The sequence below is a fragment of the Prionailurus viverrinus genome, chromosome F2 (assembly GCF_022837055.1).
Source record: "Prionailurus viverrinus isolate Anna chromosome F2, UM_Priviv_1.0, whole genome shotgun sequence".
NCBI lineage: Eukaryota > Metazoa > Chordata > Mammalia > Carnivora > Felidae > Prionailurus > Prionailurus viverrinus.
Genome location: NC_062578.1, coordinates 74,553,911 through 74,578,151, shown reverse-complemented (window position 1 = coordinate 74,578,151; position 24,241 = coordinate 74,553,911). Strand labels below are relative to the sequence as shown.

The 24,241-nt window shown below is 41.4% G+C and overlaps 1 protein-coding gene across 10 annotated transcripts in view; it reads right to left on the bottom strand.

Moving 5' to 3' along the window:
• Nucleotides 1-14,500, bottom strand: part of PHF20L1 (PHD finger protein 20 like 1) — an 87,269-nt gene extending 72,769 nt beyond the window's left edge. For 9 of the 10 annotated variants that reach the window (XM_047843008.1, XM_047843010.1, XM_047843013.1 and 6 more), the window contains exons 1-2: nucleotides 14,204-14,500; nucleotides 11,836-11,952 (exon numbers count right to left, since the gene is read on the bottom strand). In XM_047843008.1, the coding sequence (XP_047698964.1) occupies nucleotides 11,836-11,918 (83 nt within the window). In that variant the 5' untranslated portion in view covers nucleotides 11,919-11,952; nucleotides 14,204-14,500. Of the gene's footprint in view, nucleotides 1-11,835; nucleotides 11,957-14,203 lie in introns of all 10 variants that reach the window. The other variant, XM_047843009.1, reaches the window with a different exon arrangement.
• Between the last annotated feature and the right edge of the window lie 9,741 nt (nucleotides 14,501-24,241).

The window sequence follows — 24,241 nt, the reverse complement described above, 5'->3', positions numbered from 1 at the left end:
AACTTTAATCCGATTTTCAAAGGGGTCCGTGATCAGAAACAAAAAGTCCTTCTGGAAGGCAAGATTATCTATTAACACTCATACCATAGGTGCTCCGTTATCCTTGGAAGAATAAAGAAATAATGGGCATGGAACTATTAAAAAATATATATATATATTGAATATATTAACAGTAAAACAACTAAACATTATTTGAACTCATTCTGATTTGTCATCTACTTTGTAATACCCAGATCTTTACCTGTATTGATAAAGAAAGGCAAACCATGAGGACATGACAAAAGAAATTCCTTGATACACTCAGGGCCAAGGATCTCCTGCACTTAAGCCACAGGACAGAGTTGTTAACTACTCATTGATAGGTAACGATCCACCGAACAAGGCCAGCCTACATTGTTAATGTCCTACAGACCATCAGAATTCACTCTGAGATTTAACTAATCATTTGAGTAAGTACCACATTAATCAAAAAGGCAAAGGATTTTATTTATTTTTTAATTTTTTTTTTAACATTTATTTACTATTGAGAGATGGAGAGACACAGAGCATGAGCAGGGGACGGGTAGAGGGGGAGACACAGAATCCGAAGCAGGCTCCAGGCCCTGAGCTGTCAGCACAGAGCCCGACGCGGGACTCGAACTCACAAACTGCGTGATCAGGACCCGAGCCGCAGTCGGTCGCTTAACCAAGTGAGCCACCCAGGCGCCCCCAAAAAGGCAAAGGATTTTAAAACTCTGCCCCAATAAGTCATTCAAATTGTTTTAAATAAGTCATTTTTTGCCTATATTGGTAAGACAATAAAATTTCTAAGTTATATAAATCTAAAAACTGACACTTCCTCATTCATTTCATTTAACTCAACAAACAGGGAGTATCTAATTCACTACGTGCCAGACTCTGAAGTTGGAATAAAGCTACAAATAAAAGATATTATTCCAATCAATAAACTCAAATTCAGGAGGGAAGGAAAAGAAAACGAGAATCAAATAAATTAACTCAATTACAATACAATGTTATAGCTAGAATATTGAAGATATATTACAGAAGCACACAAAAACAGTACCTAAATTAGATGTTCTCCTAAAGTAGGTCTCTAATTTTTTTTTTTTAATGTTTATTTATTTTTGTGAGAGAGAAACAGACACAGAGTGCAAGCAAGGGAGGGACAGTGAGAGGGAGACACAGAATCCAAAGCAGGCTCCAGGCTCTGAGCTGTCAGCACAGAGCCCGACACGGGGCCTGAACCCACGAACCACGAGATCATGACCTGAGCCGAAGTCGGATGCATAACCGACTGAGCCACCCAGGCACCCCAGGTCTCTGATTTTTAAAAAATGAAACACACCTGAAACATGCCTTACACATAATCTAAATGTTAGCAGAAATTTAGGGAGTTAGATTAACAACTCCAAACAGTTTTGTGGATAAGCACTTTGTAAGCAAGAAACTCTAACACGGTGTCGTAAAAAATGACTAAAACACCGTAGAAGAACTAGAATTACAGAGGTAAGAACTTCCTTACATACAATTGTTAGGATTATTTGCCAAATAATAAAAATAACGTTTTAAAATTTTAGCTTCTTGGGAGAACTTTAAATTTATTAGTCTGCTTTGTAATTTTCAAAAGGATTTTCTCACCCATTCCACTCACTGATTAAACTACAAGAACAATGTCATTTAGTGTTCCAGTGTTTTTAGACGAAGTGCTTTTAGATACTGGGTGTTAATTTGTTTCACACTTTAACAACACACTGAAAACAAAACTCTTTTTATCCAAACTTGACATTCCAAAATGAAGTGTAAACACAAAAGAATCTAGGCTTTCCAACACATTCAGCTGATAGCGTATATGCCAAGCTCCCATTTTCTCCAACACAGAATTCTAAGTGTCTCATCGCATCACCCGTCAGGTCGCTTTTTCAGAGGCATCCACCCCCAGGACACGTGTCCAGTATAAGCTGCCAGACCACCCTGATGCCTACCTGTCCACACCTCTGCAGCAACACGCAGGTAAGATCAGAGTTAGCTACGTGTGTTCCTTTAGAACTGTGACGCCGCCACCTTTCAAATTAAGGTTTCATTTTCAGATCCCTCGATATAAAGTCCTACTCCCCTCTACCTCCTTAGCACCTGAATCTCCTGCCACGCGTACATTCATCCACAGTCAGTTTTAATCAATCAAAATGCCTACACCATGGCCTTTCTACTTATTACCAACTCCCACCACAAGAATCAATCAGACTATCAAAAATTCCTTTCCTACTCCACCAAAAAATGCCACCAGTATTGTACCCAAAGTTTACGTACTTTATATACTTTGTTCAGACTAACAGGACCAAACGCCTTTTTTACTCAATTTTGTCACAAAACCCAAACTCTAGCAAGTTGAGGTCCACTCAGTTTCTATTTCTTAATATTCCAGACTTAAAAATTATTTTACTACGAGAGAGAACTATACATGTTTATACACCTACTGGTTGAAGTTTTAAAGATTTACACGGACGCTCTCCCACTAGATTCATGCTGTCATTATAATTAAAGCTAACATTTACTAAGTGCCTACCATGTGGCACAAACCATGATAAGCTTTTAAGATGCACTCTCTTAATTCCCAAAGAGCCTTTTTGAGTTAGGTACTATTATTGCTCCCAGATTTTACAGAGGGGTCACAGAGGCTCTGAACTGTTAAGTAACTTGCTCAAGTAAAAATAGGTAATTAAGTGGTACATCCCTGAAATGAGGTTCGTCTGACATTAAAGACATTCAATATGTATTGTGCATCTTGCCAACTGATGATTTTCACCTATCACACTTTCTGCAGTTTCAAATATAGGGGGCTCTTACTGAGAGGTACTGAAAACAAAAATAATAAGAAAATCAGATATTATGTTTACTTTTTCTTGTAAATTCAGTTTTAATCTTCTGCTTTTGATACAAAATGGCTAAAGTTGATTTTTGTTAGCCCAAAGAGTACAGAAAACAGCTTTTATCACACTGCACACACACACACAAAAAAAAACACCCCCCCCATGCACAAAAAGGCTCTTTTGCTTTATTATTAAAATTTCCCAAAAGGTGTATACCTCAATTGTGCCTAAGTACAAAATATCACATTAAAATGAAGGAGTCTGAAAAAAGCAAGTGGCTTAACTTTTAGGATGTTTCAAAATTGTTATAAATTTAAAAATTAAGATAGGAATCCTGGGGATGATTTGCTATAGAACTAAGAAAAACACTAGGCGACTTGAAAAATAAAATTTACTAGTCTAGTTTGACAAATATAATCCTACGCTTAGTTTTCAACCCATCAGTCACAACTCATTTGCCAAGAATTTCTGAAACAGTAACCAGATATCATGATATCCCCAAAATTCTTGAGCTCATTCTTTACTAAACCTGTCAAAATTCAATAAACTTTGCTGAGCACCTTTAGGAGTAAAAGGGGCTAGGCCTTGTACATACGTATTGTTTCGTGCAAGTAACTGATACTTTGGTACCTTCCCTAACCATGATAAACCAGGAACACACTTATTTTTAATTCAAGAAGGTTAGCTTTCTTGTGGTGAAAAAACAGACTTTTAAGGCACATCGAATATTAAATAAATATCCACATTCTTTCTTCAATTTCACTGCAACAATTCTCTCAGAGAGGAGTTACGGCTACTGAAACAACATAACACTTGCATGTCAATTTCCAATTTAATAAAAAGAAAAGTTCTACGTGATGACTAATAATGTATGGGAGGTGATAGCAGGGATGGTCAATAGTTGTTCAAAATAAAAAGTCATACAGAAAAACTAAAAACTGGGACCCTTATGAAAAATAGCAAAACTAAACTGCCTTTTCAGTATCATGTTAATTGCTTTAAAAAAAAATTACACTGATCTTGAAAACTTAGTATTTTCCCCCTCACTTAAAAAATCAATTAAAAACAAAGTTAAAAACTTATCAGCATCTATAGATAGCAGTTCTGTCTCCTCAGCAAAACTACAACTGCCAGCCATTCTCTTTAGTAGAGTTGACTATCACCCAGATAAATTATTTCCCAACTAGTGGCTTTGATCACAAAATAAAGTAGCATCTAATTTGATGTGGCAAGTGTAAAATCTCACAACACATAATAATATTCAGCAGGAATGATGTAATGAATAGAGTTGGATGCATGTGATATACAATGGCTGACCTCAACCAAATGTCAGATGAGCGAATACAACGGTCTTCTCTTTCAGTCCAACTCTTGCCATTACATGAACACACGTGCACACACAGAGAGCACACTACAATTAGCCCAAGGTTCCTGGACTTTACACTACTACACATTTGTGAAGAAAGCTAGGAAATCATTAGCTTGAAGGCTTGATTTGAAGGTAAGCTTGGGAGGGAGAGTTTCTAGGCCAGATAGGCCTGAAATTAACCTACCTTGTAGAAAATAATTCCATGGAACAAGAGCGACGTGGGCATGCTGGACTCTTGGGGCCCTTCTAAACACCAGATACACACACGTCACCAGAGAAAGTCAGGAATGAAGTAGCCTATCAGCACTGAGCCCATTTACCCCCTGAAGCTGAGGCTCAAACTCCAGGGTGTCCATATATGAGGCAATGGGTTATAGTAACGAGATCATAAGACTGAGAGTCAAAAGAACCTGGGTACAGGAGGATTTTTCTAACTAGATGAGCTGGAAGAAAACAGTTAATATCTCCAAACCTGAGGCACATCATTTCTAAACCGGCAAAGAGTGTCCCAGACCTGACAGGCTCCTTGTAAAACTCAAGTGACATACTGAATATTTCCCATATATCCTGAATCAGTATAGAAGTTATCATCTCACAACAGCAATCCATAATTAACTATAACCACAGACGGTCTTTTTGCCCCTTGTCAACACGGACCTAAATACCAACTATCCAGCCACGTAGCGGTGGAGATTACATAAAGCAGAAAGAAAGCAAGAAAACTGAAGCACTTTGTCAAAGCACATGTAGGTCAATATACTCTACTGTACTGAAAAACAGCAAAAAATGGTTTTTGAATCATGCATCATTTTGCAATGTACTTATATTTTACTTCTTCCAACGAACATAATAACAACAGACTATAAATTCAAAAACAATCCTGACCATTTCCATTGCTCTCCACCTCATAAACTTTATCTTTGGGCTAACAATTCTGTATGCCCTAGACCAGTGAATCTCTTCAGACCGGCAGCACCAGCATCACCTAGAAACGTTTTAGAAGTGCAAACTGCTGGGCCCCAGTGCAGATCTACTGATTCAGGAGCTGCGGGCGTCGGCCCAGTGATGCGTGTGTAACAAACCCTGTAGGTGAATCAGAGGCTGCTAGAGCTCACGCTTCTAGACTTCACCTGAATCACTTTCGAAACTACAACATCCATGAATTTTGTAAGAGAATCAATTAGTGAATTGTTAACACATGGAAAGTTAGGGACTTAGGGCATCCTATTGGTTAAATACACTTTTCTAAGCCAATAGTTATGGTTCTAAGTAATTTCAAAATTAAATAATGAAAAGTATTTAAATGAGTGGGAGAGCAGGCTGGAGAAAGGACAACCATGTGCCCAATACCACTCTCCCCCAAACTTCAAAACTATCGTTTTTGTTCCAAACTAGATTCAACTTTCTCCACTGTGTCAACTCACTTTTTCTCTTCTTTGAGTGACCAGCAGTTTTGAACAAACTACGTAGGACTTCTACTGTCTCACTTTTGCCTCAAGTCTGTATTATTTACCCCATGAAAAGTGAGATTATAAAAACCTGTCATCCCTGAACTGACGGAAAGTAAATCAAAGAAATTTCAGTTTCTATGTCAAGGGACCTGAACGTCACACCCTCATTTTAGGGACATTAGAGCAGAGAAGGAACTATCCAAAGTCACACAGCACACTTCATGGTCAAAGAGCACCCAGAACTCACATCTTCTGACTTACAGTGTAATTTACGTTTTCCAATATTCCTTTTCTTTCGCCTTCCAAGAAAACTAGGATGAGCAAACAGTCTGAGCAAGTAACAAGAAGTTCTATGGGAAACGAATCAATATAATGAAAAGAGCATCAGAGTAAAAACAAGAATAATAAATACATATCCTCTGCCCCTGCATCTGACCTTGCTCTCACCATATTTTGAGGGAAGAGAAGGGAGACAGAGATCTTTACCCTTAAAAGTTTATAGGGGTTTTTTTGGTGAAAATTGTAAAAATTAAAAAACTACAACACTTGTGCACTGATGCAGACCTATGTGATGACGAAAATGAGGACTCGCTTAGATCTTAAGATTCAAAATTTGTGACTTTCTGAATAGAAAAATCTAGGAATTAAAACAAAAATCACATAGATTTCAATCTGAAATTCTCTGCAAGAAGAGTCCTTAATCTGGAGTCCCTGGATAAATCTTCTATGACCACCCATATGATATAATTCAATTTTGGGGGTATAGAAGTGTGACTGTACATTTTGCTGAGCCTACAGCTAAAATTAGGTTTTCAAAGGTACGTAGTGACTCAAAATAAGAATCAAACCTTTTCAAATATACAGAGTTAGGGAAACCCAATATACAAAACATTTCTTCTATTAGCAAAAGATTTCCTACTTTAAAACTATTCACCTAAGGTTTCTACAAACTTCGAACTCAACTAATAGAATTTAAAAATGACTTGAGTTTCAAAATTTGATCTACATTACTACTTCCCAGGAACATTTTTCTACTGCAAATAGAGATAACACAACTTACCTCTATTAGTATTTGCCTTTGAATAACTAAATTCAATTAGAAAAAAGCAACCCTTTTTATTCAGAAAATATGTACTTTTGTTCAAATTAGAAAGTATTTGTACTTGCTACAATCTAAATTTCCTCAATTTTTCCCACTCTATTAAAATTCTATTTGTGAGCATTTTAAAAACTCACATTTGCAAACGTTCCATACAGTTCAAAAAATTCCCAATGTGTGGAAACAGCATTTGCCAATTCAAGTTCACACCATTCTATCAAACTCTGATACTTGGAGATATCTCCACATTTTTTTTTCATTTTCCTTTCCTTTATATATATCTAGAAGAGAATAGAGATATTCCAAAAAATTTCAGAAGAGCATTAACTCATCTGAATATTTTATTTTTTTATCTGAATATTTTAAATTAACTCTATATTTCAAATTTTCAGAGCATATTTACTTTGTCTTCATAACTAAATCACTTGCTACAGAGTAACTATTTCAATTTCATTCAAAAGACAGAAGTTAAATCAGTAGTCCAAACCAGTTTGATGTTATCACTTTTCTTCTTGACCAATATTCAGAATAATTAGAAACTATAATATTTGCAAGGATGCTTTATCAACTGTAAAGCTCTGCAGTAACAAAACATTTCATTATCACCTCAAAAAAGACAGTTTATGGCTGGTTACAATGACATGATTTTCCTCGTACGTTCCAGGCCAGTGTCACCTCAATACTAAAGCTACATTTAAAAACTTACACACTTAAGTCTTCAGATCCTCAAAGACTTTTTTTTCAACTCTCCCTCTTCCCTTGTATTTACTTCAGTGCTTTATAATTATGCACTATTTTGTAGAATTTGAAGCAAGTTTACACACGTTATTTAAGCCTTAAAATGATCCTCCAAGGAAAAGACAGTAACACTGCTTCCATTTTACTGATACACTAACTGAAGTCAAGGACTTAGCCATATTACAGGATCAGAAAGTGACAGTCTGACTTTGGACCTACCTGTTTGTCCTTAGAATTCACTTCCAGTATCTCCAACAGAACTTCAACTCTGAACTTTATTTCCCCAAATATACTCCTGTATCAACCACCTGCATTCTTTTTCATTCTTATGATGTTACTGCACTCAAGAGATTATAAATCTGGTATGTCACAGTTTGAATACACCGGGGTTGCGGAGGTAAGACAGAAAATGGTTGATTGTGGGGGCACCTGGCTGGCTCAGTTGGTAGAGCATGTGACTCTTGATCTCAGGGTTGTGAGTTCGAGCCCCACCCTGGGTGCAGATTACTTAAAAACAAAATATTTTAAAAAGTAAAAGAAAATGATTGACTGTATTAGCTATAAATATTACAAAAGTCTTTTAAATTAAAAGGCTGTTGAGAAACTAAACTATGTTTTACGTAAAACTGTAACAGTTTATAATTGAGCAACCCCCCCAAAAATAACTTAAAAATTAAAAATCAAAGAAAATTAATTAAAAATTAAGCAACCTAACTACTCAGCAGGAGTTAGGTTTAGTCAGTATAGGAAATCCAAAAATCACATACTGTAACTGAAGACAGCCGGCCTCTCAATGGCTTCCTACGGCCTACATTCATTGAGTGTTCGTAGGTAGTCCAACTATCAATGAGTTTCCTAATGTAGCTCTAAAATGACTTTGAAAACAAAAAGTAACAAATCACTACTTTAAAAAATGTATAGACTGTATTTTCAAGGATGAAATATCTTTCTGAACTTTAAAGAAAATGTAATATGGGGCGCCTGGGTGGCGCAGTCGGTTAAGCGTCCGACTTCAGCCAGGTCACGATCTCGTGGTCCGTGAGTTCGAGCCCCGCGTCAGGCTCTGGGCTGATGGCTCGGAGCCTGGAGCCTGTTTCCGATTCTGTGTCTCCCTCTCTCTCTGCCCCTCCCCCGTTCATGCTCTGTCTCTCTCTGTCCCAAAAATAAATAAACGTTGAGAAAAAAAAAAATTTTTTTAAAAAAAGAAAATGTAATATGGTTTGCTCAAGCAGTAATCATGTACTTTCCATATGAAAAGGACTGTATCTTCCTATGAAATCAAATCTACCCCCAAACCTAAAACTGGAAGCTTATTTCTGTTGATTTCTGCCCACTTAATTCAGAATTTATCTTTTTACGTCTAGGGCACACAGTAATAACGACCTTCCTTTTTTTATATAGGCCACATCTTCCACATACGGGACATGTTGACATTCTGGGTGCTCCACTCGCGCCACTTTCCCTTCGCACTTGGCTATCAACACGTGATGTTATTTCCTTCATGAGAGACACGTGGCTTTACTGGAAATGTCTTATGTGCAGAGACGGCAAGCAGTATCTGCACTCCTACGTGTCCCTCCCTGTCCAATGCCTATGTGACTTGTGTCAAATAGGAACCCGATACTTTCCCAGCTGTACGGAGTAAATATGGACGACGAAGCATTCTATATGGGTGCAAGAGAGGAGAACAGGAAAGAAAACAGGGAGGGAGGGGTGAAAGTGCAATCATTTCAGCAAATTTTCAGTGATTAACGATTTTGCTCCTCCCCAAAATATTAAGGTTTCTCAAATAATCCTTCTACACTTTTACCTGACATTCAAGCAAAAAACTGTAGCGTTCATATGAAATACAGAATGACCCAAATGGAACGATACGAAGAATAAGGTTTATTGCCTCATTTAAAAATAAAGTCTGCCAAAGAGTACTGTGTCTCGTAGAACTTTTCGTGCCCATCTAAAACCCAATAAATCTTAAGAATTAGTTGTCTTACAGTAAAGCACTTTAATACTAAATGACAGGGGTCACCCAAAGCTACCTAGTTCTTGAGACTACCAACATTAATAAACAAAGTCACAGTAAGAAAATTATTTAACTACCTAGAATATGTATATACGATACTCTTCATTCCTTTTTAATTAAGGAGCCAACCATAGCAGAATACTAAAATCTTCATATAAACGAGCTCACAAAAATCGAACCAATGACATGTTTCACTGATTATCATCTAAGATTATTCTGGCTGATGTTTATGTACTTTAAAGACACCATTACTACCGGAGTCATTAAAATGAAAGCTAAACTTCATCAGCGATTACGTATGCATGTTATCACACTACCTAAACACTTAGGAATTTCTTGGTGCGAAGCAAATGACCATGGAAAAACTGAGCTACAATGATCATTTTTTCTCTCAAATTCCAAGTACTCTAAAAGCACTTTCGGGCTTCACCTTTAAAGTCGTTCTCTTTTACAATCGTTTTAACTACGGGGCCATCCATTTAACAATTGTTGAATTAGAAAACATTTCACCACTGAAAGCAAATTTCTTACTAATGCTGAAATTATGTTAATATCCCTGGAAACCTCTAAGAAAATTAATAAACTGGGTCCCTGTCCAAAACCGGAAGCTAGTTCGACTGCATCTTTGTCAGTTTAGAAGCCTAAGAAAATACGTTAATATGAATTAACTAGTGATTCAAAAGCTACTAACTTAAAAAAAACCCAAAACTTAAAAGACAAAGATGAGCATCAGAGAAGCAGTATCACTTCTCATACCTACCACACAGAGATTTACCAGTGTGCCTTCAGAGTAAAAAGCTCCTTTGGGTCAAATGAGAACCAAAGAGGGCCAATTACTGACTAACCAAGGCAGCGCTTCTCAATCAGGAGCACGTGTGCCCCCCCAGGGAGCACCCCACCATGTCTAGAGATCGTTTTTAGCTTCATGACTACGAGAGATGCTACTGCCAGGCCCAGGTGATTCCCAAATCCCACCTGGGAACTACTATGTTCACTCTCCACCTGATGGGAAATAACAATTAAGTCCCCTAAAAAGAACTATCTTCTGAGATGCACCTTATAGGCAGGGGGCCAAGTAACTGCCTTCCCACATCAGACTGTAGTTTTAAACTGTCCTAAAGCAGTGCCTACGACAGAGCCCGTCAACCTGGGAATCAGGGACGTGCAGAATTCTAAAGCCAGATACTAAGAGACAAAGATCCCAGACTGGTCTAAAGTCAAATATCATGACTAAACAAGATTTCTCTGCCTGCCATTTGCCAACTCAGGAGGTTGACATAATGCAAGCCTATCAAAAGCGCATTTATAAAATGCCTGCCATGTTTTGAAGGGAGCCGTCGTGAGAGAAAATGTCAGAAAGTCTGGTGGACAGAGTCCTGGAGTTGCTAAGCCACTAGATCCCTCATCAAAGTGACGGGCTTCAAGAGAGCCAGACGACCGCATTGCCTGCAGAGGAGCTCTCCAATGCCCCTCTCAGAGAGCGGGCTGAGGGTGGCAAGAACAGACTTCCACCCAGGGAGAACTAGGGGCAGCTAAGGAGAATGAGGAAAGCATTCCCTAGGAGAACGAGGGGATCCTTGTCGTTTCTACTGTGGCCCGGTGCCCCTGTGTGTCGTTTCCCCTTCTCTCCTTTCCGGTGATGGTTTTATCCCTACACCGCTGTTTTAGGGGTGTGTTAGGGGCTTAAATTCACCACTTATCACACGTGGCCAGAACACAAGAAATTTAAAAAGGTCTGAAAGTGCTGCCCATTTAGTACGGGACGGTAACAACCTGCCTTTAGCTCACCACCCTCTGGGGAAAAGAGGATGTAAACTGGTTTTTGATTTTAGATGGGACAGTGAACGAGCAGTGACTGTGCTAACCATCAACACATCCAACATAACCATCAACCACAGTATTTTGAAAGACCACCTCTGACACAGGCCAAGAAAAGAGATTTATATCAAGTTCTATCCAAATCTTGGGTTATCTAAATTAATCCCCTCCCTTCCACCCCCAATATAGCTCATGGTAAGCACACAAGGGTACTGATACGCTCTCTCTACTTCATATTGTAGATCACTGTTTTCAGTTCAGTTCCCAATACCTAAAGCGATTCTGACTACAAATAGCTTTGGCATGCTGAACCTGCAAAGCCTGTTGAAGAGCAAGAAAGCTAAAAAAGTGTATGGGTACTTCAAACGTGACCACGTTAATGTTTCTGCCAGGGTCAGAAGAAGAGCAACTGAGAAACAGCTCTAGGGCTACCAATACGGTGCTTCAGGTCAAGGGCTCCGGGTTTTCCATACCATTTCTGTAAGTAGTCCAGGGCCTCCAAACGCGCACCAATCTCAAAAGTGATTCCAGGACGATTTGGGGGCTTTTTACTCATCTTGAGATCCTATTTCTTCCGTGTTTGCTTTTCACTACCTCGGGAGGAAGGAACAAAAAAAAAAAAAAAAAAGTTAGACTCCAATGCATAAAATGCATAGGGAGTAAGACAGAATTTTTAAAACCCCGCACGAGAAGCTAAAATTTTAAAGAATTTTAAAGAATTTTAAGAATTTAAAAGAATTTTTTAAAGAATCTTTAAAGAATTTTTAAAAGAATCTTTTAAAGAATTTTAAGAATTTTAAAGAACGTGCCAAATTTTAAAGAAATGGGAATGATGAGTACCAACATCTATAGGTAAAGTACGGTGCAACTTACAGGCAGTCTGGATGATGAATTAAGGGAAAGGACATAAAAAAGAACCACTTCAAAAGAACAGATGAGCATTAAAACTTGCTCATGGCTAACGTGCTTTAAATTTGAACTTGAAAATACCCAAGAAAATTCTCCACACCAGCTGAAGCTGTTTTTTTGTCTTGGACAAATCAAGACACCTGAGGGTTCTGGAATGGGACTACTGAAATTCTGAAGGGTACAAATTAATCAAGTTTTTCAACCAATGTGTGAGTGCCTCATAGCACACGACACTAGGTAAGGCACAAAAGAGCATCTAAAGAAGGAAGAAGCAGTAGCACACTCCTCTGCCAGTGACAATTTCAATAATAATTCCTGTGATTAGGACTCTTCATTACCTGCGATTTCCCACTTTGGTAGCAAATGAGTCAGTAATTTTAATTGAACATGCAAAGTGGCGTCGGAAATTTCTTCCTTACACTTCACGTTCAATAAGCAACAATGATATGGGTTTTTTTAACTAAAGAATTTCTTTCTGCTCTATTTCAACACAGCGCCCACACTGACGAATAAAAGTGGTCATAACGTTTAGACAAACAACAAACTACCAAGGACTATCTATTCCTCTCTTGATCATTGACTTGTAGGCTCTTTACTCCCCTTCTGGCCACACTGGACAGCCAGAACACCTGAAGTAGACTTTGTCACTAACTAGTACTTTAGGAATACGGATGCACTTTGAGATAGGCTAGACCAAAACATAACGGTAATCAGGAATGCAAACCTACAATTTTGGGGGGAAAAGAGAGATCCCTAAAACCTTCGTGATATTTAGAATTACTAATAGGATGCTGCTCTCCTCCAGGTTAAAAAAGAAAACACAACTGTTTTCTGGGTTTTTTTAATGGTTTGCTCACAATTCAAAAGAGACAAAACATAACAACAGTAAACATAAAAACCGACTGTCCTTTCCTCTTTGAAAGGACCTCTGTTAATAGGTAAGGGTTAAACATGGCACCAATACTTGCCATAAAAATATGTAAACTCAAACCTAAATACTCCTGGAGAGGGAGGGGACACTATCCTCTGGCCATGGCAAGAAAAAAGATTAATACATTAAAGTTAACCGGAAGCTAGGTCAGAGGGTATTTGGTGCAAAGGGGACAAAAGCATGAATTGTTTTTAAAAGGCTGGTCGTATGTAACATACAAGGCAGTTATTTAAATTATTTGTGTAGAAATCTAACTAACCTTTTCTACTGTTCTTCAGAAGAAGAACTCAGTATGGGGTAGTTTACCAGTTACACTATTTTCTACAACAAAACCTCGAACCCATAAAAGTGATGTTGTTAAGACCTATAAACTCCCAGTGATACTTTGGGATGAGGCACGATTTCCTCTTCCTTGGGTGGAGAGAGGAGGATGGGGAGGTATCGGAAATAAAGAAAAGACAAAGTAAGACAGTCTATGGGGGGAAGGGGTACGTGAAGCAAGAAGAGAAAAGGGGACAGAGAGAACGGAGAGGAACATAAACAGAAAAGAAAGCGAACAAGAATGGTAAAAAAAAAAAAAAAAAAATTATCTGGATGGTTAAACTTGGAGGAGATGACAACTGGGAGGAAAGAGAAAATTCGCAAGGAGATAAAACACCGAGAAAGTGAAGCAAAGGTCAGAGAATGGCCGCGGGGCCACAGAAGGAGGGGGGGTTGACGCGGGGCGGGAGCGGCTGGCAGAGACGGGCTGGAAGGGCTCAGACGGCGCTGGCGAAGAGCGGGAGGTGCCTCCAGGTTTGACAGCCGTCCGGCCCGCGGCAGTGGGGGAAGGAAGGGAGGGGGAGAGGGAGCGGCGGCGCCTAGACAATAGGGGCGGCGAGTTACGGGGAGGGACTCGAGAGGGGAGCGGGCCTGAGACAGACACCAGCGCGGGGGCGTCCCGGGCGGCCAGACGGGATCCAGGCGGCCTCCAGGCCCCCGCCACCGCCGCCGCCTCTTACCGACTCGGCCTCCTCTCCGCACAGCAGCCGGGCCGTCCGGGGCCGAGCCGGGGCACGAGCAGGGCGGCCAGCCCGGGCCTCCGCCTCCGCCTCCGCCTCCGCCCAGGCAGCGGCCGGGGAGGAAGCAGGAGGGGAGAGAGCAGGGACCGCAGCGCCGGGTCGGGCCCGAGGTCGCGCGGGAGGGAGCAGGTCCGAGCCCTCAAGCCCGCTCAGTGTCCGCTGCCATCGCCGCCTCCGCCGCCGCCGCCGCCACCGCCGGCCAGCCCTGACGCGACGCCGGGCCCAGCGACGTCAGCCGCCCGCGACGCGCCGGAAGCGGGCCTGGGCGCGTCACGTGACTCGCGAGGGTTGGGCCCAGGCCGCGCCTCCGATTGGAGAGTACCCCTGGGAGGCGGGGCTTGGCGGCAGTTGGCTGATGGCTAGCGGGAGGGGCCGTTATTAGGCAAAGAGGGAAAGCGAGCTCCGGGAGCCAATTAGGAGTTCTGAAGTGTTTGTTGACCTTTGAGAGATGAGGACAGGGCCCATTGAGTATTATCATGGTTGATTTGGTGGGAAACAGATTGCCAAAGCTCAACCCCAGCACTTGGGCAAACTTTTGTAATTACACTACGCGATTTCTTAGATATCCATCCCATTCCACAATAAGAATAGAGCGAATGTTTGCTGTCCCTGTCAACAAACAGCTATTGAGTGGACACTCTGTGGCAGGTGCTGTGTTATTAGTACATTACATGACAACTGCTTTCGCCCAATTGTATTGTTCTCTATTGTATAGGCGATCCTTACAATACAAAAGGTAGCTATTAACACTTGTGTGTGTTGCGCAGGTAAAGAACCTATGGCTAAGTTGATGTGACTTCCCCAAGACTACCCAGGTAATGATGGCAGAACTAGTTTTATTGTATATCTGCCATGTACCAAACTCTGGAGTAGGCACAGGAGAAAGTGTTCCCCACTGTGGAAACCAACTAGTGAACACGTTCAAAGCGACGTTGAGCTGAAAATCTTTTTTCTCTCTCTTCCCAATGTACCACTCTGGATCTCAAGCTTTCTAAATGCAACATTGCATACTAATAACACTTATATTTATCATGCTTTACAGTGTTGAGTTAAAATAGCAAAGTATCTCTTTAAGCTTTAATTATAGTCAGATTTGGTAATTTAAACAACTATATTCACATCCTTTTATTCCAAAGACATTCATTCAGTACTTACTGTGTTACTAATAGCTACTGAGCTAGAGTGAGCATGGCGATACGTAGAAAAGATATAAATAAGACAGTCTGTAGTGGACATTTGTCTTGTATGGGAGTTGCCCAACATCTGAACTCCCAACCCATGTTTGGGAAATTTGCCATCATGGTTGTCATCAATGCATTATGCCATATATTTCCAGAGTCTTCTGGATACATGACAGGCTTATCCTTTGTGCCCTCCTTAGAATTATGTGTGGCCATTTGGTTTGCTTTGGCTAATAAAATGAAATTGGAAGTGAGCTTTGTCATGGCTAGTTGGTAATTTTAAAAGGCGCTTCACCCAGATTTCTGTCTCTGGCACAGTGATAAGCAATATTTGAGATGGTGACTGCTCTAGCCACCCAGATTCTAGACAGATTGTGATGAGCCCATAACTCACTGCTAATCTGCAAATGATATGTAAATGTAAGGAGAAAAATTAAAATCTGCCGTTTTAAGCTTTTGAGAGTTTGGGAGTTGTTCGTTACACAGCATAAGCTAACACAAACTGACCGATACACTCACCTTATGAGTCTTTGGAGGCAGAGTCAACCTCACACTAAGTAAGATGAAAATGTCAGAAACTCACTTCCCTGTTCCCCTTCCAGTTAAAATGCTATTCTCAGCTACATTTTTTTGACTCTCACTGAGTTCTGTGTATGAGAAGCTGCTAGTGATGTTCAAAATAAGGAACATTTTCTCCAGCAGCAGTGGCAGTGCCAGGGACCAAATTTCTGACTTTCAGGCTAGAGCTAACTAACAGAACCCTGGCAGAACCCATGCTGACCCCCAAGCCAGGAAGTGGAAAAGAAATATCTGTTGCTGACATCACTGAAAATTCGAGATTGTTTGTAATTTAGATAAAATACATATATAAAGGATAATATAGATTCTATCCACTCTCCATTGTTTGTTGAGAATTTGCCAATCTACCCTGAAAATATGATTATCCCATTTTAACTGAGACTTATTAAGGGACAGCTCCAATAACACAACTTGAAAGAAAAAAAAAATGGAAACGAGGTCTTAGGTAAATGATTCCTGGCTTGTGAATTGTACAGCTGAGTATTTTCAATGAACTTAATATCATCCTCTAAAGGACACTTTGAAAATGGAGAGGGGACTTTATTTTTAGTTGTCACATGATTGGAGTAGGGCACGACTGCAATTTAATGGGACAGACAAGGGCTGCCTAGACATCCTAAGAGGCACAGTACAGTCCCATACCTGGAAGAATTGCCCAAGGTCATGCATGACTTTGAACGTCCCTCCGACCATTCAGGTAGGTCAAAACCCTTTTCATAATTGCCTAAGCCTAGAACTCGGTTTTGTACCAAAGCACAAAGTATTTTGCAAGGTATTTTTTTTTATTTTTTTAATGTTTATTTATTTTTGAGAAAAAGAGCATGAGTGGGGGAGGAGCAGCGAGAGAAGGAGACACAGAATCCAAAGCGGGCTCCGGGCTCCGAGCTGTCAGCACAGAGCCCGACGTGGGGCTCGAACTCACGAACCGTAAGCTCATGACCTAAGCCAAAGTCGGACGCTTAACTGACTGAGCCACCTAGGCACCCCTTGCAAGGTTTTAAAACACACTCAATTTTCCCAGAATGAAGCAACCTTGTAATATGAGGGAAGATTGTTCTTTTCTATGAAAATGTCCAAGAATTTATCCCATTTTTAAAAATCAAGCCACAAATGCAAAGCTACTCGTGGTATCTGAGACACTGATAGAATACACACATATCACCCTACATCTTAGTTGTTACATTCAAGGTAAATATAAATTTTGATGCTAGCCCTTGACTACTTCATTATGTTTGCGAATCATGGCTCAACATTTATGTATATTTCCACCAAGTTTCCTCTTTTGTTATAAGTTATTTCCACAAAGTTTGTTCTTCTGTCACTGTTATGTCATCGTGTTAAGTTTTTTTTTCAATGTGTCGAGCTTGATTATACCACCTGCGAATTTAATTTCAGAAAAGTTCAGAGGGTGTTACATGATATTAACTCACAGAGGTGGCGTTAGGTCTGATAAAGCTGAAGAAAATTCATATAGGCGATCATTGCCTCTTCTGGCCATGCCTCTTCTGGCCTAGTCAAAGTTCAGGATCAGCGCAGGGATCCCAGATGCAGGAAAGTCTAGAGATGACTCCCCAGCCATGCAGCGAAGCCCTGCATGGCTATGTCCCCACCCGCCTCTCCCACCCAGCACACCCCTCATCCAGATGGTTAATGTTAGCCATCAGTCACTTCATCTCCAAATATAGAAAGAAAGAACTTACAGCTGTGTTTGAGTGGAACCAAACAAGCAGCGAGCAAATTATCTTGAAACAACAGTCCTTAGGCAGAAATCACTGAACTAAATTCCTCCAACATGAAAACTATAAATATGAAACCATTATATTTCCTGGAATATTTGACAATTCTATATACCTATTTTAAGGGAGGGAAAAAGTTACTACTGAATATCACATATTCTTCAATTACATATGAAACACAAGAAGGCCATTTTTTTGTGTGTTTTTCTCTAAAGTTGATTTTTTTTTAAATATACTAGTTGAATAGAGATCTGAACTGTTACAATAGATATTCATTTTTAAGAGGCAGAGCCCGAGTGGGGGAGGGCAGAGAGAGAGGGAGACACAGAATCCAAAGCAGGCTCCAGGCTCTGAGCTGTCAGCACAGAGCCCGACGCGGGGCTCGAACCCATGAACGGTGAGATCATGACCTAAGCTGAAGTCGGACGCTTAACCAACTGAGCCACTCAGGCGCCCCTGAAAATCTTTGAAAATGGCACTAACCTCCCTTCCTTCACCTGCCAATGAACCTATCTTGCCTGTCACCCTGTCCCTTTATCAACTGAACAGAAGCGATCATTGTTCCAGGCTTAATCTCTCAATTAATGGACCTCTAGGCCACATGTGAATGGACTGGAAAGATACAATCTCTCCCATATGTCCACACAGCACCATGCTCTCATTTCTTACATAATTCCTAGTGTGATGTATGGGTTTATATGCTGCTTTCTTAGAATGAGTCCACCCTAAAGATGATCGGAAATGATAAACAACTTTGTTTTATTTATTTACTTTTACTCGAGGTTCATATGCTCCTCAAAAGCCCTCTGGCTTTCTGAGATTTCTAAGAATTTTTGACTCGGCAGGAATGATTTTGAGCTATCAGCCTCTGCTAGTAAAGGTCATAAAATAGAAAAAAAAAATGTTTCACTCAGCAAAAGCTTAGAAATGCAGCAAAAGATCTGAATGATAAAGAAGTCCTTTCTGTGCAGATTGTCCTGAAACAATGGAGTGACCAGAAATTTGTCATCCAAGCCCGGACACTTAGAAGAGTAATTTAAAAAAAGGCATGCTATTATAATTATGTCAGAATAACAAATGTATTCCTGGGCAGTCCCAGACCACGTGAGACATACAATCATTCTACCTAAAGCAGGAAGAATTATGATGCTTCGCATTTCCTCTGATTTGGGTTGCTGTTTACTGTTACGACTTCCATTAACTATATCAGTGTTTTTGAGCATTGCCCCACCAATTATCTGTATTAGACCTTCTTGGGCTCTTCGTTAAAATGCAAGTTTGGGGCCCTACCCTGCATCATAGTTTTGGCGATTAGCAATCTGCAGTGTCAAAGCCATCCTAAATGATTCTCACGTACGCGAAGTTTCAGAACTGTGTCATGCTAGGATTCATTTGGTTGCATGCGACAGAAAGTTTAATGCAAACAAGTATGAGCATAAAGGAAGTTTGTATTTGTGGAATCAAGAAGGGATCAGTAGGCCTTCAGGGGCAGTTTAACTCAGGGATCGAATTACAACATCTTTTTATTCTGCTTCCTTAAGGGGTGAGCTTGACTCCCAGGATCCACTTCCAGGCCCCCAGCAGCTTCAGCCTTGTCCTTACAACATCCTGATAGAAAAAGGAGTTCTGGCGGTCACTCTGTCGTTGGCCTAAATTAAGTCAGGTGCCCACCTGTGAGCCAAGCGTGATGGCCATGGGAGTCATTTGGATTGCCATCAGGTGGATCCCATCCCCAACCAGGCAAGTGGGAGTAGAGACTGGCCCAAACCTCATAGACTGAGAGATGGGGGTGAGTAGGTCCTTTAAAGAAAGTTGGAGCGCCCCTACTTGAAAGAAAGAGAATAGAAGTTGGACAGCAATGCAACGAATACTCCTCTCAACTGGCTTATACTGACCGGAACTCCAAATTACAACTTGCAGCCATGCAACGGAACTGACAATGCTTGTCCTGGTTTGCAAAACCAGGAAAGCAAATCTAGTAAGGAATTGACTCAACATTCACGTTCCCGATTCCTTAGGTGTTTGCTTTTAGAGGCAGTCTCTGCACTGTAGAAACACATTGCTGGGGATTGTTGTGGGTTTTTTTTCTTTCTAAGTTTACTTATTTTTTTTTTTTTTGAAGAGTTAGAGGAGCAGAGAGAGAGGGAGAAACAGAATCCCAAGCAGGCTCTGCACTGTCAGTACAGAGCCTGACATGGGGCTCAGTCCCAGGAACCATGAGATCATGACTTGAGCCAAGATCAAGAGTCAGCTGCTTAGCTAACTGAGCCGCCCAGATACCCCACTGCCGGGAATGGTTAAAACTGGGAAAGGAGAGGGTGGGCAACAGAAAATAGCAAGTACACAGATAAATAGTAATCAAACAGCAAACACTTTTAACCCCTTGCTGATCGTCATTTTCCTTGAGAATGGAGCTAGCTACAATTCGGTGGCATCCTCAGATAAGGCAGACGGCATGCTTTCATTCTTCCCTTATTCATTTATTTGTGTAATCACCCAACAATCTTTTAGTGAAATTCTACCGAGTGCTAGGAACTGGGCAATACACAGTGAGAGAACAGGAAGAAAAATAAAACCAGGTATCCAGCTCTAAGGTAACTTGCCATGATGGGGCGATGGGTATAGAAACAACCAAGCCCGGGATCAATATTCACATTCAATTAAATATTCATTGGTTTGAAATAGACATATCTTGGTGTGCTTCTGCTGACTCCGCAAATCTAGGAAGACTGCAGAGAGGAAGCGGCATTTGGAAAACACTTTGCGGAGGAGTAAGCTTCAAACAAGAGGCCCGTGCAGATTCTAAAATTATTATTGCCTTCTAGTTCTTTATAGCTTCGATTCAGGCTCTGGCAAGTAAAAAATATCATTCTGCTTCCATTTCCTTGCCACAGGCATTTATGGAATATGGGCCAAGTCAGTGCTAGGCCCCAGGAGCTGACGATAAATAGGCTTAAGTCCCCATCCTGAGGCACTGAACTGGGCAGTGAAACAGACAAACAGGTGGGTTGGCTACAACGTTGACTGTCAGCAAGCAAGAACGTGCAGGGTCAGAGTCTGTGCTCTAGCTGGTCCCTTGGCCATTGGTCTAAGCGTCTGCTCTCTTGGTCGGGACCCGAACACAATGCCACCGTCTCCAAAGTAAACGCCTGACGCGCAGATGAAAAGGTTCCCCTCTGGGGGAGGGGCAGAGAACTTGCCTGTACAAGCATGGCCACAGTTGACTGGCTTGCCTCGCTAAAAAAATATTGCAGCCACACCGCGTTGTGGTCAGGTATTGGATTACTTCCTCTTTTGTATTTTTGCAAAACATTCAACAGAGTTCGTTTCCTCAGGATCAGAGTAAACACCCTTCGGTTTTCTTTCTTTTCTTTTTTAGAACTACGGGTATCAGGAAGATCATAGGAGACCATATACGTTTAAAGGAAATCCGTGCGTTAACTCATTTCTTGCCATTATTATTTTTTTTTTTATAGCAATTTGAGATGATGAAGCATTCTAGAGCCAAGGGGTTTGGAATAAAACCAGGAGTCGTTACGTTAAACCTGACACTTTTACCAGAGTGTTTGGGAACCAGACCCTTCTCTGGTGCTCCTTTCCTCATATAGAAATGGGAGGTGGAAATCGACTTCACAGGGTTGTGATGAACATCGAATTCGATAGAACAAATCTTACACGTTTTGCACATTATAATCGATACACCAATGCCAGGTATTTCTTGATGTTTCTTTGTCACCAGTCACAGGGACACGTATTTCCAGTCACTGGCGTCTCTGAGGGTGGTCGTTTCATGCTCTGTGACTCCACGAACACACGCATCTTCTGAGGACTTGCTTTGCATCCGCCTTGTGTTTGCCGCTGGGGACGACAGAGACGAAGAGAACCCTGTTCTTGCACCAAGAACGCAAGCTCTTATTTAGGGTTTTTGTGAGCTGATCAGTCTGTCTCCATCCTCCTCCTTTGCCCGACCCCCCCATTTCTCAGCCTCTCTCTCTCTCTCTCTCGTCCTCTCTTAAAAAAAATAATAAATTTCCACCGTAATGCAAATATGAACGCTGAGCAAACAGTAAGGACGTATCTAGAGCATTTTTGAGACAGGAATTCTAGCTGCAAGAAATCTTGTATAAATGCTAAAAAAAAAAAAAAGGAAAAAAACCACATTACTGAATTCATTTATGAGTTCTAACAGTTTCTTTTTAAGTCTTTAGGGTTTTCTATATATAAGATCACGTCATCTGCAAATGGATAATTTTACTTCTTCCTTTCTGATTTGAATACCTTTTACTTATTTTTCTTGCCTCGTTGCTCTGGGTAGGACTTCTAGTGGTGAGAGCAGGCTTATATTTACTGCTTACACTTTTCTCCTTCCATACACATACCCTCCACTGATAATGGAGGATTGAGCATTCTGGGGAACATACTTTTTTTTTTTTTACGTTTATTTTATTTTGAGAGAGGGAGAGTGAGGGAGTAGCAGAAAGAGAGGGGAGAGAGAATCCCAAGTAGGCTCTGCACCTGTCGGGATGGAGAGGCGAGATCCCGAGATCCTGACCTGAACAGAAATCAGGAGTCAGACGCTTAACCGACAGAGACACCCAGGCGCCCCGTAACATACTTTTGAAAACACCGGCGTGGCTCCACTGGTTAAGCGTCTGACTCTTGACATCGGCTCAGGCCAGAATCTCGTGGTTCATGGGTTCGATCCCCGCATCCAGCTCCACGCTAACAGTGCAGAGCCTGCTTGGGCTTCTCGGTCTCCTCTCTCGGCCCCTCTCTCTCTCCCTCTCAAAATAAACAAAAAACTAAAAATAGATCAAAAAAAATAATAAAAGTGCTGCTTTCTAGCATGCAGGATAGAGGGCTCAATTCAGTTCTACCTAGCTTTTACTTCAGTTATTTATTGATTCCCCAAACGTTTCTGGATAACCTGTTTCTTGGCAGGCAGGATCCTTGATGTCGGGTCTCCAGGAATGAAGACAAATGACAAAACTCTCTGCCCTCATAAAGCTTACAGTCTGGCTGAGGAGTGAATTTATCACTGCAAAAAATAAAAGTTGCGGTACGTGGCAGAGTGAAAGGTACTCAGGAGAAGAATAAAGCAGGGAACGAGCGAGGAGAGTGTGCGGAGGGCAGTTCAGTTAGCGACGGAAAACACTGGAGCTGAGAGCCAAGGGAGGTGAGAGAACGCCCTGCGACTATCAGGGGGACGTTCTGGGCAGAGAGAAGAATGAGCACAAGATCCTGGAGCAGGCACGAGTCTGGCATTTAAGGAACGGCCAGGAGACAAGTGGACCTGGGGAGAGAGGAGCGAAGGGGTGGGCTCCAGGGCTAGAATTCCATCCCTGACCCTTGATGGGGTGGGCAACCCCTCCAAACTGCCATCCTGCCTGCGTGTAATAATCGTACTTATTTCCTAGGGCTGGGTGAGGTTTAATCACACACACGGAGTGTTTCATACGGTGCCTGCCTCATAGGAAATGCTCAAACGTGTCTGATGTGATCGTTATTGCTTACAGGTTAAGAAGGCAGGCTCGTAGTCTCGGTTCCATTTACCGGCCACGTGACTTCGAGCGAAGTATCGGACTCTCTGCGCCTCGGTTTTCTCATCTGTAAAATGAGGTTAATAACAGAGCCTCCCTCGTGGAGTTGGGATGAGGATTAAATGTGCTAATACTATCTGTGAAGGAAGTAGAACAGCGCCTGGGAACTAGTAAGGGCTCCATAAAGTTAGCAATGATTGGGATCATTAATGGTGTCCTGATATGTTCCAGATCAGTAAAGGAATAGACTAAAGCCTTTTTGACGTCAGTCTTTTGGGAAAGGGGACTTGTGGACTTGGGCAGAGCCCAGGGTCTTGAGGAGTCAGAAGGATTTTTTTTTTTCCCCTTCCTCCTCTAGAAAACATTAGCCGGGGCTGGAAGGAGGAGGATGAAAATAGAAAGAATAGGAGACACAGAGAGAGACCAAGAAGGAGGAGAGCTACGGGTTTCAAGGAAGAGGGTACCACACGCCCAGAACTGCCATTGGGCAAAATGGCTACCTGGTAAATGTAGGCAGATGTGACCAGCCCCAGCCTCGAATAAACGTGCCTGTATTCTAAGGCTGGCACCCTGACCAAATAGACTGGAACGACAAATGGCCCAGGAAGTCACATTTGTTGGGACTATGTATTAGTTATCTATTGCTGTGTGAGAAGTTACCCCAAACTTTGTGCTTTCAAATACGATTTTTTATCACATAGTTTCTACAGGTCAGAGATATGGACAATGCTGAGCTGGTTTCTCTGCTTGTGGGTGTTCAAAGGCTGGAATCAAAGGGCTGACTGGGGCCGTAGTCATGGCAAGGCTCAGCTGGAGAAAGATCTACTTCTGAGGCACTCACGTGGCGGTTGAGTGGATTCCCAGCCATCGGACTGAGGGCTTCAGTCCTTCACTGGTATTTCAGATAAGCCCTCAGATTCTGGTCTTGTGTACTTTTCCAAC